General features: G+C 44.1%; 1 protein-coding gene across 1 annotated transcript in view; it reads right to left on the bottom strand.

Annotated features, from left to right (window-relative positions):
* CFAP52 (cilia and flagella associated protein 52) overlaps positions 1 to 15,897 on the bottom strand; it is a 201,130-nt gene extending 185,233 nt beyond the window's left edge. Inside the window, exon 1 of the mRNA XM_078650854.1 lies at positions 15,658 to 15,897. Coding sequence (XP_078506980.1) covers positions 15,658 to 15,721 — 64 coding nt within the window. The 5' untranslated portion in view covers positions 15,722 to 15,897. The remainder of the gene's footprint in view (positions 1 to 15,657) is intronic.
* Between the last annotated feature and the right edge of the window lie 1,012 nt (positions 15,898 to 16,909).

The following is a 16,909-nucleotide window of genomic DNA, read 5'->3' as shown; positions in this document are numbered from 1 at the left end:
ATGTGACAGTGCTTGAAGGCTGGTAATGTGAGAGTGCTACGAGAGGGCAAAAAGTTTTTTTTTTTATTGGGGGTTGTGCGCCTTTCGAAAGAGGTGCAGTAACCCTATGTTTCTGCAAAGTTATTTTGGTGAATGCTCCTTTTAAAGCGTTGTTGTTTTAAATGTAATGCATGAGAAGTAAAGGGGGTAGCAAGTACATGAGCTACAGCTTCATTATAGTGGTATGCTTTTCCACGTAAAATGGGATGTACTTAAAAGTTGAAGTTTTTTTTCATATTTTTCTTTTGTATTTTTTGGCAGTAGGGAATGTGAGAATGCGTGGACGCTGTGAATGTGAGACTAATTTAATATTGGTGATGTCAGAGTGCTTGTAGCCTGGTGATGTGAAAGTGGAAAAAGTGTGGAAGCGGACAGTGGTTAGAGTAAGGCGATATGATAGTGCATGAAGCATGGTGATGTGGCATTGTTTGGATGCTGGTGATGTGAGACAGGTTGGAGCCTGTTGATGTAAGAGTGCTGTCCGCATATTTGCTATTTGGAAAAGCATGTTGCAAAACGCAAGGGGTGTTAGGCGCCTGTCGACAAAGAGGGGTTTCCGGAATTTTTTTACCGATTTCATTGAAGTAAAAAGCAATTTCTGGGGCCGGCGAGATGCCACTTTACATCAGCTTGGAGCAAACGTATTTGGCATGCACCTCTTATTGAAAAAAGCGATTACATTCACTCCGCATGCACGCCCTTGAATTGTTTAAACGTAGAGTGCAAAAAACGACACGGGAGGCCTAAAAGTCTTTGTTGTATTGGGGAATGTGGCCCTCTGGAGAAAGAGGTGCAGTAAACCGGGCAAAAGCGAGACGGCAGTTTACCGACAGTCAGACGCCACTTCATTGCAGGTCACGGCGGGAGTGCTAAGGGAGACTGATTACTTTGAAAAATAAAGACGTGTGCACGGCCTGGGCCTACTTGTGACTATCTTTGCGTAAAAGCAATTTCTGGAGCCGGCGAGATGCCACTTTACATCAGCTTGTAGCAAACGTATTTAGCATGCAAAAGGCGATTACATTCACTCGCATGCACGCTTTAGAAATGTTTAAACGTCTTTTTGTAACAAGCTTCTGTGATCTGCGACACGGCGGGCAGGGGAGGGGGCGGAGCGGGGAGAGGGGAGAGGTGCGACACGGCAGGCAGGGGAGGAGAGTAGGAGGAGGAGGGGGGAGGAGAGTAGGGGAGGCACGGCCTAGCGGCCGTGCGCTTCAAAGTAGATAAACAAGCTTATGTGATCTGCGACACGGCGGGCAGGGGAGGGGGCGGAGCGGGGAGAGGGTGTGAAAACAGCAGGGGCCTGGAGTGCGGCTGAGGGAACTGATGTGCACGCGCTTTTAAGCTCAATGCACATGCGCATTGAGCTTAAAAGTCACGGGCACTGCAAGGAATCGCCACGATTCCTTGCAAGTTAGTTAAAGAGTGGTTAAGCCGCAATAGTCTCGCAAGCTCGATGCGCATGCGCATCGACAGGCGAGACCTAATAAAAACAGCAAGAACATGGAAAAGAAGCACAATCAACATCAACATTAATGAATTAACATCCCTTAGCAATAACATCCTACCACCTCCTGGAGACATGTCAGATGCTCACGATCTTATAGACCACTACACTAGCTCCATATAGACTATTCTAGACTCAATAGCACCTATGGAACTAAAAAGATTATCTACTAAGGACTCTAAACCATGGTACAATGGTAGCCCCAATACCAAAAGACGCAACTTGAGACAAACTGAACGAAGATGGAGATCCTCACCTTCCCTTGAACACCTCAAACATCTGAGATCACTGAGAAATACAGATTAAAAAAAGCATCAGAAACTCCAAAGCAAATTTCTTCAGATGTCAACTTGACCAGTCTAGAAATTGGTCAAAAGAACTTTTTTAGCTAATTAAACTTCAATCGTATGGCCCCCCAACTCTTCCCCAGCTGGATCTAATCCACTTCCTAATTGTGCAAACTGTACCTCCTTCTTCCTTGAGAAGATTGATCTCATTATATCTGACTTGCTGAAGGCACTGGGGCATGAGCCTCTTTTACATAACTCTAATCTTCCCACCTCCATGACTGTGGTACCATCTGGTTGTCCTGGACACTTTCTCAAAATAACGCTACATGGAACTCTTTCAAAAACTTTAAGGAAATCGACATCCTCAAAATTCTATAAGATTTGAAACCATCAAACCACTTCAATGACCCTCTTCCCCCTAACATCTTCAATGAGCTCAAAGTTTTGATACTCCCACTTTGGACCAAGATCGTAAACACCTCCTTACACCAAGGAACAATCCCTGATTGCCTAAAGTCTGGGCAGGTCACTCCTATCCTGAAAAAAACAACCGCAGACCAAACAGACCTAAATAATCTTCGCCCCTTCTCCATATCCGAACTCTGCCGAAGCTCCTTGAAAAATGCGCACATATCCAACTATATAACCATATTGATCAACTCAGTCTTCTTGGCCAATTCCAATCAGGCTTCTGCCCGGGCATTGCACTGAATTGGCCCTTAAACACATAGTGGATGATGCACTAAAAATGCTAGATCAAAATGAATCTTGCCTCTTAATCCACATTGACCTATCTTCCGCATTAGATACGGTTAAGCATGACTACATACTAGATCTATTGGAACGCAGGATGGGAATCTTAGGTTCCATCCTAATATGGTTCACCTCATTTCTCCATAACAGAACAGAAAAGTCAAGGTCCCTGTCTAAGACTGCTCCGATCATGTTAGGTGTTCCTCAGGGCTCCTACCTCTCGTTGACTTTCTTCAACTTGTGAATGGAGCCACTAACGTAAATGCTACATTCATCTAACATCCACTATCACATGTACGCCGATTATATTAAACTCTTTTCTGCCCTGAAGACATTAGATCCCTCAACAGAACTCTTCTAAATACCAAATGTTGGCTAACTTGCGACCACTTAAAACTTAACACACTTAAAAGTGAATTTCTTCTAAATGCCCCACCCAATCATTCTCCCATCATTAATGAATGACTGAAGCAATTAACAGCCTTCAAAGTTACTGATTCAGTAAAATTACTGGGAATAACTCTTGATAAGAACCTTAATTTGCAGAAACACATCAGAGCTGCCACTAAAAATCAAACAATCAAATGAACATCTTAAGGAAATTAAAACCCTTCCTTCCCTGCAATGACTTCAAGTCTGCTGTCCAAACCCAAGTGATTCCCAGGTTGGACTATAGAAGTGCTACCCTTTATGGCCTGCCCAAATCCAAAACAGCCCCATAAAGGGCTTCCCTCAACGCTGCTGCAAGACTCATCACAGGATCAAAAAGAAACCATCACATCACCCCTGATTTGAAAGCCCTCAAATGGCTCCCCTATCAAGTTAGACTTCAAAAGAAAATTGCTTGCATTACCCACAAAGCTCTAGACGTCAGTACCCCAAGCTACCTCGTGTGTAGGATCTAGGACCTTTTGAGAGATCCTAGATCCTCTGGAAGTTCCAGCACTTTACTACTGAAACCTCAGAGATCCTTTAAAAATAAAAGCTATAACAGAGCCTTCTCGGGCATCGTACCAAGAATTTGGTACTCCCTACCCCCCAGATCTAAGGAGGAACCCTTCAACTACATCTTTCAAGAAAGGAGTCAAACTATTACTCATGAGCAAATGTCTGCCGCAGACCCTAGTAACTCCCCCTCCGAGCAGTATATACTTATCAACCACAGATGAAGATTACTGCTAGCCTGTTTCACTATTGCCCTTATGATTTCTCTGTGTCAACACTGAGTGGACCTCACCATTATTGGGGATGCTGCCTGTTGAATCATTTACTGTGCTAGATTACGATATTTTGATCACTGCTTCCTTTCATGTTTTTGCCTTGCATGAGCTAATTGTCCTATCTCTGAGAATATACCACTGTAAGCAAGACTGTACTGTACTAGTTTATGAAACCATTTTTACCACTTGATTATTATGGTATGTTTAGTCTATTGGTCTTACACTCAAATCCATCACCCCCTTATTGGGGTGCTGCTGTATTTTGTAATTCTGTATGTATTCTAATGTTTCTACATGTTTTATTGCTACTATATCCTCTCTAACAAACGTAAAGCTCACTGATACCCACGCGGGTTATGTTTGCGCTTTATAAAACTCTCCAAATAAAAATAAAGAAATAAGAGGCAGAAGAAACTTGTTGATTCATATTTCATTGCCTTTTGGGGGAAACTTCTCTGCTGCTATAAAACAAATGGTGTTGCTCCACAGTTTAGGGGTGGAGGGCCGCAATATTTATGATAGTTTGGAAGCCATTCCCGTAGGCAATGCAGAGTGGGATACACAGTATGTTTTTGATATGTCAGTCCTAATATTAGAGCAGCATTTTCAAGCAAAAATGAATGAAGTGTTGAAGCACAATAAAAAAAATTCCAGAACACAAGGGCAGTGTGAAAGTGCAGGACATTATATAGCTTGCTTACGAACATTAGCACATGCCTGCAAATTTGATCCCTTGACCGACTCTCTCATTAGAGACCAATTGGTGAGATGCACAAACAATGTAAGGGTCCGAGAGAAATTGCTAGCCAAGAACCCAGATCTAAGGGAAGCTATTGCAATTGTGGAGGGGGTAGAGAGTACCAACACATGGGTATGGGAGCTGCGGACTATTGTTATTGTTATTGTATTCTTGTATAGCGCATGTACACCGACAGGTCTCTTAGCACTTTGGAAGAGAAGAAACAGCATCCGGGCGGGGAGGTCTCCATGGTACTGAGAAGTGTTAGGTCGTATATAATACTTCTCTAACAAGGAGGGTTTTTACCTGTTTACGGAAGGGAAGCAGACCAGGTTCTTTACGGAGGGTATCGGGTAGCTGGTTCCAGAGTTGTGGCAGAAGGACCGAGAAAGCTCACCCTCCTTTGGAAGCAAAGTTACCCCGCGGGCATACCAGCTGGGCAGCTTCTGCTGAGCAAAGCGCCCGCCCTGGCAAGTATTTGATTAGGCGTTCCTTTATGTACCCTGGGGTGTGTCCGTAAAGAACTTTATGGGTGATGCAGAGTCCCTTAAATTTCGCTCTTTGCTTGACAGGCAGCCAGTGCAATTTGCGCAGCATGGGGGTGGCATGAGTTCTTCTGGGAAATCTAAAGATCATCCTAGCTGAGTCATTCTGTACCACCTGTAGTTTGTTCATGAGTTTCTGGGGGAGCTCGACATAAAGCACGTTGCCATAGTCGAGTCACGAGATGATAGTTGCTGATACAATAGTTTTCAGAGATGAAACTGAGAGCAGGGCAACCAGTTTCCTCAGCTGTCTAAGAAGACCAGTACATGTGCCCACCACCGAATTGACTTGGTTAGTCATAGACAGTTCAGAATCGATCTTGATTCCCAAACTTTTTACAACTGGTGAATGGCTAGGAGAGGCCCCTAGCTCTGAGGCCAGAACAGGCTGCTCCATAGGTTGTTTTTTGCCGGAATGGCTAGGACTTCAGTTTTATCCAGATTAATTTTTAGGGAGTTTGCAGTCATCCAGTTTATTGTAAACCTGGGTATGTTCCTGGTTAACTCTTGGGCGCGGATCCTCAGAATGAGCTGAGTGTCATCCGTGTAATTGAAAACCCGGCATTCGATATTGGTTAGCGCATCTACCAAGGGTTGCAGGTATATGTTGAAGAGAAGCGGGGATAGTGCGGAGCCCTGAGGGACCCCGCATGAGATATTGCCCTTTTCTGATACCTGATCGCCAAGTTGGACCCTCTGCGAGCGTCCTGATAGAAACGATTCTAGCCAATTTTAGGCGTGCCCCCGAAAGCCCATGTCCATCAGCCGGGTCAGTAGTGTTGTGTGGCTGACCGTATCGAATGCCGCAGAAAGATCTAAAAGAATCAGCGCACTCGATTTTTTGTTATCGGCCTTCCTGCTGAGATCGTCGAGTACAGATAGCATGACTAGCTCCGTACTATGGTGAGCTCTGAACCCAGCTTGGCAAGATTGGAGTCACTCAGTGATGGGAAAGACCCTGGTGTGTGTGAGATTGTAGGAGATATTGGAGCTATACCCTAGCAAGAAAGAGAGAAAAATAAGGGTGAAGGAAAATAGAATGGTGGCGGGAAAGTTGGCAAGTTTACCAAATTAAGGTGCTTTCGCTGTGGTAACCCTAGTCATTCAGCGTACTGTACACAATGTTACGCCAGGAAATTGGTGTGCAGGAAATGCAGTAAAAAGGGCCATTTTGCCAGAGTGTGTAAAGGTGAGGCGGGTCTAACTCCAAATGGTGGAGTCAGTCTTTGAGGATGTGGCTAAAATGGTGTTCACTATAAAGCCTGATCCAAGTGAAGTGGATGTAGGTCCCTTAAAGGTGCCGGACTGTCATATCAGATTGGATGATAAAGTGTTGGTGGTGTTGGCAGATTCATGTTCACCATATATGATGGTGGCTGACAAGAATTGTGAAAAGGAATTTGGTGGAGAAGTAACCCTGGTTCAGCCTGATATAAATCCTGTGAGCTATGAGGGGGTGGGGAGGGATCCAAAATAGATGTTCTGTGTTATGCTGTCATGAGGATCACCTTTGAAGACAAAGAAAAGTGTATATTGCAAAACGTGGGGATAACTTGCTGAGGTGGCGGCACCAGCGTGACATGGGGATAACGAGAAATCCCAATGCTGTGCATCCAGTTATGTCTGTGTCATTAGAACAAGATCATGAAGACATCGTTTTGAAGTTTACCAATCTGTTGAATGACAAATTGGGTCTTCTTAAGAACTTTGACACAAGATTATTCTGAAGAAGAATGTGGTCCTGTGTGTTCACAAAGTGAGGAAGGTTCCTAATCTTATGCTAGAAGCACTGAAGCTTGAAATTGACAGGTTGGTGAGAGAATGGATAATTGAGGAGATCGAATCTTCTGAGTGGCTTGCCGTAATCATGCTAGGACCTAAGGATGGGGGAAGCAAAGTCGTATGTGTGTTGACCTTCACGACCCGAACAAATATATATGGGTTGATCGCCAGCCGTTTCCTAATATTTCAGAGGCTCTGACCATGCTAGCTGATGCGAAGATTGATAGCGTGGCAGTTCTTTCATCCACTTATCATCAGGTGAAATTGCACAATGAGTCCAAACACTTGAATTCATTTGGAATGCCTCTGGGAGCATACCATTTCGTGAAGATGCCTTTTAGTCTAGCATCCACAGTGGCATGCTTCCAGAGGGTTATGAAAAAAATGCCTGATGAAATCAACAATACCCTTTTCTTCCAGGATAAGATCCTGATTCGTGGGAGGAATTGCGAAGAACATGATGAAACCTTAATGAAATGTTTCTTATTTGGGTCACACAATATCAGCAGAAGGAATCAAACCCAAGGCAGAATTGGCCGATTTCATCATTAAAACACCAGCACCTGCAGACGAGGATCAAGTGTGTTGCTCTGGCTGAGTTTTATTCTAAATTCATACCCAATTCTCTGTATTGGCTCAGCCCATTAGAATGTTGTTGCAGTAAAACGCGAAGTTCGAATTCTCTGATGAGTGTGGTAGAGCTTTTGAATCTGGCACAAAGCATATCAGTGTGTTTCCAACATTGGGATATTTTGATGTAACGAAGAGAACTATACTGACCATGGATGCAAGTCTCAAGGGTTTGGATTGGTGCTTTCACAGAGAGATGGTGGGGAAGAGAGAGTAGTGACATTTGCGTCACGAGCACTTAAAGGTGCAGAAGAGAGCTAATAGAGATGGAGGTTTTGGGGTGTGCATGGGCAAGCAGACATTTTATGTTTTATCTGTGGGGGTACCGTTTGTTGTTCAGTCTGACTATAGGCCATTGGTCCATGTGCTTTCTACCAGAAAAGATGACTAAGTGACTCCTCATATTAAAATGTGGATAGAGGTATTGAGCAAGTACAGTTTCCAAGTGGAGTACATTGTTGGTTTAAAAAATGTGGTTGCAGATTGTTTGTCACATCTTCCAGGAGATAGAGAATTAGGAAGCGAGTTGTTAGGAATGGAGGCTGATCCAACTCTTTCAGTTAGTTGGATTTGTGAGAGTGCCCTGCAGGAGAATGAGTGAAAATCTGCGAGAGAGGCAGATGATGTGGTGAGAGAACTCAAGTGGTTTATTCTCAAGGGTCGGACCGAATACACAGCACTCTATGAGGAAATGAGAGGATATTGGAATGCGGTACATGCACTCAGTTGGATTGGGGTGAATTGTACAGGGGCACCAGAATAATTGCGCCCAAGGCGGTTAGAGAAAAGATAATCAATCTAGCACATGAGGGCCACATGGGGAGGAACCTCACAAAGTTCAAGGTGAGGGAGTGGTACTGGTGGCCTGGATTAGATAGTCAGGTAGAACGTGTTGTCAAGCATTGTGATTCACGTGCGAGGAATGACAAAATCAATGTTACCCCGAAGGACTCCATTATCACCAGTTGAGATTCCCTCTGAACCATGAAAGAAACTGAGATTAAACTCTGCTGGTCTGTTCCATCTTTTACCCCATAATGAACGTTATCTGATACTTATGGTAGATTACAAGTCTAAGTAGGTGGTGACGAAGTGTGCAAGCTCAATTGACATCAACGTGGTTGGGGAATTCCTATCTCCCGACGCCCGAGACATCTAGATTTCTTAGGAGGGCAAGAGGTTTTAATTTGCATTTTGTCCAAAGGACAAGTAGACAGTTTTATAGTAATACGATATACAGCTGTTTAACCCTGTAGGTCACAGCCAGTAAATAAATTGCTCTGAGCAGTTTATTGGCAGTGAAAGGGTCAATGCAAAAGCTGGGGCCTGCACTTTAATTTCCCCAGAGCAGAACAACAAAATGATAAAGCAGAGCTCAAAGTTGGAGCCAACTCTATACGCTCGTGTGGCTTCCAGGCCCTCCCCTGGTCCTTTTATTTTCTTCAAGCATGAGACACATCGAGCTTCTGCAGCTCCAGTACACTCGCAGCAATGGCATGTAAGAGGCTGCTTGTTGTGCCTCTTGGCCCCTTGCTCTGACTTGAACTGTATGACCCCTATTCTCTGCTCCACTCCTGGGCCTCATAGGGCTCCAATATCCCTGCTCATCTTCAACTCGTTTTGATTTCCCTTCTCATGCACCCCTTCCTTGGCACTTTGCGTTTCCTGTACACTTTATGTTACACCCAGTGCCTGAACCTGCTAACCCCACCACTCCACCCTCCGCTGCACTCTCTGACATCCCTGACCCGCTCCCCTTGGCCTCTCATATCTTACTTCATCGAGGGCTTACATTAAAGCTCATTAGTTTCCCCATGGGCTTTCATGCAGGCCTAAGGCCACCCCCAATTATGTCCTTGCACTAGGCCTCTCATCTCACTTTGTGCCTGCAACAGGGGCATTGTGAACACACCGCTGTAGCAACTACAGCAGCTGTAGAGTTTTTGATGGGCCTCTTCAGTCTGCAGACAAAGGCCCATAATGGACTTCAAAGGGTGGATGGGAGAGTGAGTGAATGGGTGGATGAATAGATGCATGGATGAATAGTGAAAGGGTGGATGGATAGATGCATGGATGAATAAGTGAAAGGGTGGATGTACAGATGCATGGATGAATACATGCAAGAGTGGATGATAGATGCATACATCAATGAGTGAAAGGGTGAATGGATAGATGCATGTATGAATAAGTGAACGGGTGGATATATAAATGCATGGATGAATACGTGCACGAGTGGATGATAGATGCACAAATTAATGAGTGAAAGGGTGAATGGATAGATGCATGTATGAATAAGTGAACGGGTGGATATATAAATGCATGGATGAATACGTGCACGAGTGGATGATAGATGCACAAATTAATGAGTGAAAGGGTGAATGGATAGATGCATGGATGAATAAGTGAAAGGCTGGATTGATAGTTGGATGAATGAGTGGAGTGAAAGGGTGGATGTTTAGATGCATAAATGAATGAATGAGTGAAAGGGTGGATGGATAGGTGCAGGGATGAAAGAGTGGATGGATAGATGCATGTATGAATAAGTGAAAGGGTGGATGTATAGATGCATGGATGAATGCGTGCAAGAGTGGATGATAGATGCATACATTAATGAGTGAAAGGGTAAATGGATAGATGCATGGATGAATGAGTGAAAGGCTGGATGGATAGATGGATGAATGAGTGGAGTGAAAGGGTAGATACATGGATGAATGAGTGGATGGGTGTAAGTATGGATGTTTGAAAGAATGGTAGGATAAGTGCAAGGGTGAATGAAGGGATGGGTGAATGAAGGGATGGGTGAGTGGATGGATAGGTTGAAAGTGGATTGATGAGTGAAAGGATGGACGGCTTATTGAAAGGGTGGATTAATGGATGAGAGAGTAGATGACTAGATGGCTGAGTGGGTGGGGATAGATGGCTGAGTGGGCGGGGATGGATGGGTGGGTGGCTGGGTGGAAGGGTTGATGGATGGATGGGTGGACAGTTGAGTGTAAAGGTGGATGGCGGGATTAGTGAAAGGGTGGATGGATATATGAGCGAAATGGAAGATGGACGGGTGAAAGAGTGGATGGACGAGCGAAAGCATAAATGGAGGAAGTGAAAGGGTAGGTGGATAGATGAGTGAAAAGGAGGATGGATGGGTGGATGGATGGATGGATGAGTGAAAGGATGGATGAATAGGAGTGAAGAGGAGGATGTGCGGAGTGGATGGATGAGCAAAAGGATGGATGAGTGAAAGGAAGGCGGGATGGATCCGTTAGATCGATAGGTTTGGAGATGGCAGGATAGGTTTGAACAGGGGCTTCGTGAACGCTCCACTTAAGCAGCTACAGTACAGGTGGAGCTCTTGATAGGCCTCTTCTGTCTGCAGCTCGGCAGACAAAGATTCGTAATTAATGTGAAAGGATGAATGGATGAATGGATGTGTGGGTGAAAGGATGAGTGAGTGAAAGTGTAGCTGGCTAGATGGATGGATGGATGAGTGACCGGGATGGTGGATGGGTTACAGGGTGTAAGGATTATAGAGCGAAAGGATGGATGAGTGTAAAGGATAAATGGATGGATGAGTGGAAGGATGGATTGATGGATGGGTCGAAGGGAGGGTGGAAGGATGAGTGAAAGGAAGGGTGGATTGATGAGTGAAAGGGAGGGTGTATGGATGAGCAAAAGGATGGATGGATGGTTGAAATGGATAGGTTTGGAGATGGATGGGTAGGTTTGGAAATGGATGAGCGGATGGACTGACGGACGAACAGATTGGTGAAAGGCTTATGGATAAAAGAATGAATGGGTGCCAATGTAAAGGTGAAATGCTAGATAGCAGTGGGTGAAAGGATGAATGGATAGATGCTTAGATGGAAGAGACAAGAAAGCTATTCTGGCGAGGATTCCAATGACTTTTTTCGCTTGCTTGGTGTCATAAGAACTTTGGATCAACTTGGTGGGTATTTTAATTTTCTGGTTACTCACTTGGCCTACACTATGCTCGTTTCTCTACCTTAGGATTATCAGGTAGGCGTGGGGCTGTATGCCAGCGTGTTCTTACTAGACCGCTAGTATTTGGTCTCATAAAGGCCATATTGCCATAGAAATTCCTGGCACTGAACAAAACTACTTTGTAAAAGAGCAGAATGCTGTGACACACAATGAAGCCAGCTCACAGATAGGAAGAGATAGCATTTTAATAAAAACACAAGGTCTTGGTTAACTCAGATTTAATTAGGGGCTCAAATGTTTAAAGTCACAAAAGTGCACCCATGATGTATCTTTGTATTAATGCAGATTTACGTTTTTCATGAATTCACATGAATTTCCTTAAGTAGGCCAGGAAACCGTAGTCCTAGAAAACATTTGTGAATTGCATCTTAGCATGAGCAAATATGAATATGCCCCAGCGGAAATCTGTTGACGGTTTACAAGTTCACTTTTTCTCCAACCACATTTTTCCCAGCCATGGAAGAAACTTTACTTCTGCCATTGTCAGGGTAAATTGCCGATCTTTCTCAGTATGGGAAAAGATTAGAGAAGAGCTGGTGAAAAACTCCAATATTCAAATCCTTATATAGTAATAGCCTGACATAACCAGAGAGGCTATTATCAGAGGTCTTCTATAAAGAGATTGCAGCCATTATTTGACGGCGCACTACATGGCACCAAAGGGACAAGTGGATTTTGTTACAGGACATGTAGATTTATGAAGCTACTTGTCCCATGGACAAGTACATATTTCAAAAAATTCCACACCCCTGAGGAATTCCTCTGTCAAGGGTTCCACAAGAAATCATAACTGACAATGATGTCCAGTTAACTTCCCATGAAATGCAGGAGTTTTTGGGTAATTTGTCCATTGCACAGCTCAAAACTGCCTTGTATTCCCAGAAGGCCAAATCTTGTGTGCAGAGAGCAGTTGCTAAAAGAAGACCTTTGTCTGAAGGCTTGAATTAGGTGTGGTGGTCTTACAGGAATACAACCAATTCTGTGACATTCAAGTCACCTTTTTTCTAGATGAGGGATCGCGTTGGCAACAGTAAGTTAAACCTGGCATGGTTTTGTGGAAAGGAGTCTAGAATGGAGCAACTGCAAGGTGAAGAGATTAGAGAGCTCAAAAGAAAAGGGTGTTGGCTCAGAAGAGAATATCAGGGAAATTAGAAGCATTTTTATGATCTGAAGAACTGCACCAAGGATAAACAATAAGAAATTGTGGCGGACGTTCTGGTTAAAAAACGGTTTTATGAGTAAAGTAGAATCAAGCTAAATGGGTACTTCCTTGATTGAAAAAGTTATGAAAAATGTTGCTAAGGATGTCAATGGGGATTTATGGAGCACATCTCGGTTGGTGTAATGTCAAGTTTTAAATCAGTGGAAGAGTCAAAAACAATGGGGGCATCTCCGGTCAAGGCTGCCATTGTGACAGTAAGGCCGTTGGCTCAACATCTTGATGCACTGGAAGGTGTTATATAAAACCCAAGTGGTTGAGTGAATATGTTGTACCATCAGCATTCACCAGTTCATGCATGTAGGGTCTTCTGCCTATTCCGGCGTGGAAGGCTTTTACAACAAAGACTTTTCCAGTTTTCCAATGTTGAGTTATGTTATGCAAAGTTCTTTTTTGCATATTTTGCATTACAGTGTTATGTAAACAATGTTCATTTTTTTAATGGTATTGGTTTTTTGGGGGGAGGATATGTGTTGTGCTGGTCTTGGAACTATAAGGGATTGTTCATTCTAACCATCCTAGGTCATCTGAGAATGACCACATGTAAAGTATTCTATGGTGGACAGTTGAAGTGAGAGAGCTGAAGGGTGAGGCTGCTTTCCATGGTTGGTGCCATTACTGAAATAAAGTTCTGCAACTACCTTGGATATGAATTGGTTATCATTGAAGATTGCAATAATAGGCCATGTATATTTAGTACACATGAAATATTGACGTATTTTATTTTGTGGGGAAAACAGTTCATGTTTAAAAACTGTTGTTTTTAACATATGTCAATGCAGCAACAGACAGTAAAATAGGTGGTCAAAAAATACCATATTTTTAATCTAATAGTCTTTCTCACGTTTCTACAACCCCTTTGCTCTATCATTTGCAGACCGGTTATTTTGATGGCTCACCTTGAGCTTTGGCTCTTACAGCCAAGCCAGATACCTGGTTAGGCGATAACCGTGTTTCTAAAGCTGCGTTGTAGAAGTGCAGCACCTCTGTCAATCGCAGCTGGCATTGCTCGCGGGTGGGGGCGGGCGCGAGGGGTCGAGGGGGGATTCGCATGGGGTGTCACGGCAGCCGCTTCCAACAGGAACAGGAAGCAGGCAGCCAGGATCTCTCCGGACCATCCCCTTCCTTGTGATAGCTCAGGACACCACCCAGCCAGGGGCTAATGGGGTGGCCATGTTCTCCATGTAGGCTGCATAACAGGGTGCGCATGACTGGTTTGGGCGTCCCCAGAAGGCCAACCAAACAGTCTTTGCGCATTCAGGATTGTACAAACCACTCCCCCCCTGCCCTGCTCAAAGAGCAGAGTAGCCTCGCCCATACAAAGAAAACAAAAAGTGGTATTAACTAATAGTTATTATCTTTTTATGTTTTGGCTTTCTCGCACTGCGAGAAAGAAGTGGGGAGATGCTCCTCCACCCTAGTGGAGGAGCCGCCCCTGACCTCGGTACAGGTCACCGTGTGCAGTGCTGCAAGAACGATATCAAACGCGGCTGCTCAAGCCTCCCTGTGTCAGTTCCAGACACTTCAGTATGCTCCTTGTCTTGAAGCAGAGATCAAGTCCTAAAAAGAGAAGTGAGGGGACTCACCAGGTAGGTAGAATGGATGTGACCTCACAGCGCGTGTCATCACAGGAAGTAACATCACCACTTGAGACATCAAAGGTAATTACAGCATGTGATATTGCATGTTGCATCACAGGAAGTGGCATCACAGCTCACATATGTTTAGAAGGTCTATCATGACTACATATGAGTGCATTACAATATTTAACAAATTAGATTTTGCACTGGGGTTGTGCCAAAATATTGACACAAACCAGACGCAAAATCTGGGCGTCAATTAATGCATTTTTTTTTTAAAACCCTGCCACAAAGAAATTGGCAACAATGAGAAAAACAGAAGTAAATCTGTTCTGCTTAATTGGTTTCAATATCTGCAAATTCGTTTGGGGTTAAGGCACTGGCTGCCGAGATCTTTGTGTATCTGCGAAATCTCAGGAAATAATAATAATAAGATAACTCTGGAGGATAACGTATTGGCTGGAGAGATGTGTTTTTTTTGCCTAGTCCTAGTTTTGAATCAAAGTAGCATAGCGTATTAATACGTTACCTGCAAAGCACGTTATGTAACATGCAGATGACAGATTTTTATATAAATGGATAAGTGGGTTACTGCTTTTAAGACAAATCGTTTTGTTAGATCAGTTAATAAATTGTCTCCTACACCTTGCAACCCTCACTGTCTTATGTAAAACATCCTTGTGTATAATCTGTACATGTGATGTAAAGCACTCTGACACCCTGCAAGTAGAACTACACAAATAATTTAAATACCACTATTTTGTTTTATGTCTTTTATAGCACTCTAGCACTGCTGTAGTGCTAAAGCGCTCCTCCATTACATCTAGGTATGAGGTTAGTTGAATTTAAGTGTGAGGCTCCCAATCTCTCCCAGCCAGGATACTCCAACAAACAGAGTCCTAATGGTCCCTTAAATCCGGTGTTTGTTATGGGCGAAGCTGGAATCTGATAAACCCCTTCCCTACCTGCACGTCTGCTTGGTGGGCACTGCTGAAAGTGTCACGGGTCAGAAAATTACACCTGGACGAATTCATAATATTTCTTCGAATTCTGAGAGAAGTGGCCAGGGTAGATAGACGGCATCTACCCAGATTGGGTAATTTCCTCCCAGACTCCCTCCACAGTCACAAAACTCGGTAATTTCATGGCCGGCTCGGACATACAGAATGGCTGCTGATACCCAAAGGGAGGAAAATACAAGCAGCGATCCGATATGTGAGGAAAAAGTGCAGCGAAAAGCGCAATGAAAGTTCGGCTCCAATTAAGGGCAGGTTCTTTGAATACCCATAAACTCTGACAACGGATAACCCGGCCACAAAATGACTAGTGCGTGTGAAAACCAAGTTCTTCTTACCGTTGAACCCAATGATGGCCTCGAGCTCCAGTTGGGGCACCTCCTCCTGGGTGTCTTCAGCCATGGCCGGGATTCGGAGGCTGTTGTGCCCTGGTGATACGTGGGGCCCCTGGTGGGACCTGCAACCCAGAAGTGTAGTTCCGATGAAAGCACGATTATCTGGGACTCTTCTGTACCGAAGTTAAATAGAGAGCTGGGGCCTGGCTGCGCGTGTGTAGCGACCAGGTTCCTATAGCGACGGCCCATAGCAACGACGTTTGCTTACGTTCGTCACGTGATCATCACTGTCCAGTCTGAAAGAGTGCGCGGAGACCTGGAGGCACTTGGAGGGGTGATTGTTTAACTCGGAGGCATTGCTTCAGACTATACTGTTGAGACACTTGGGGCGGGAATTTCAAAAAGAAATACCCAGAGGCGCAGAGAGAGTAGTCTAAGGGAGAGTGTTCAATCAGTTTGGAAGTGGGGTGCGAAAAGGGAGATGGCATTTGGGATACAGTTGGAGTTCCGGGGCGGGAGGAAGAGCGTTATTAATGTAGAGTTCCGGTCAGTAAGAAGGTGGGTGAGTTTTTATTTATTTATTTATTTAATGCATTTTTATAAAGCGCGGACTTTACTCGAATGTGTCAGAGCACTGTACAATAGAACCAGTTACGTTACATGTGAGAACTGTTACAGGAATGGAACAAAACAAAAGTAGCAGGCCATTGAATCAAAACGACGCAGGCAAACGGAACACAATCTCAAACACAGCAAGCCCAGAATGTACGGGCAAAAATAAGAATATATATGGCAAATTTACAATGACTAAAGAGATTTCTGGTGAAAAATAGCAGGCCATAGAAACAACAATGCAGGTAAAAGGAAAACAATATCAAACGCAGCAAGCACAGAATGTACAAACAAAATAAAAATATAAATGACAAATTTACAATGAATAAAGAACTTCCTGATGGAGTGTGAGAAGGAGGAAATTAGATCTGAAAATGTCTTTGGAAAATAAGAGATCTGAGGTCCGCTTTGAAGATCTGGATGGAGGTGATGGCACGGAGCGTAGGAGGAAGCGAGTTCCAGATTCTCACCGCATTGCCTGAGAACGATTGTGCCATCAGTTTTTCCCTTTTGAAGGAGGGGGGCTCAAGAAGGAACTTTTCCGCATTCCGAGAAGGTCTTGAGCCTCCAGACAATTTCAGTTTATTCGCCAGATATCGAGGGGAGGAAGAGTGCAACGTTTTGTGGGTGATGCACGCCATTT

This window comes from Lissotriton helveticus, chromosome 7 (genome assembly GCF_964261635.1).
Source record: "Lissotriton helveticus chromosome 7, aLisHel1.1, whole genome shotgun sequence".
NCBI lineage: Eukaryota > Metazoa > Chordata > Amphibia > Caudata > Salamandridae > Lissotriton > Lissotriton helveticus.
The sequence above is the reverse complement of the archived record's forward strand: the minus strand, read 5'-3'. Positions and strand labels throughout refer to the sequence as shown.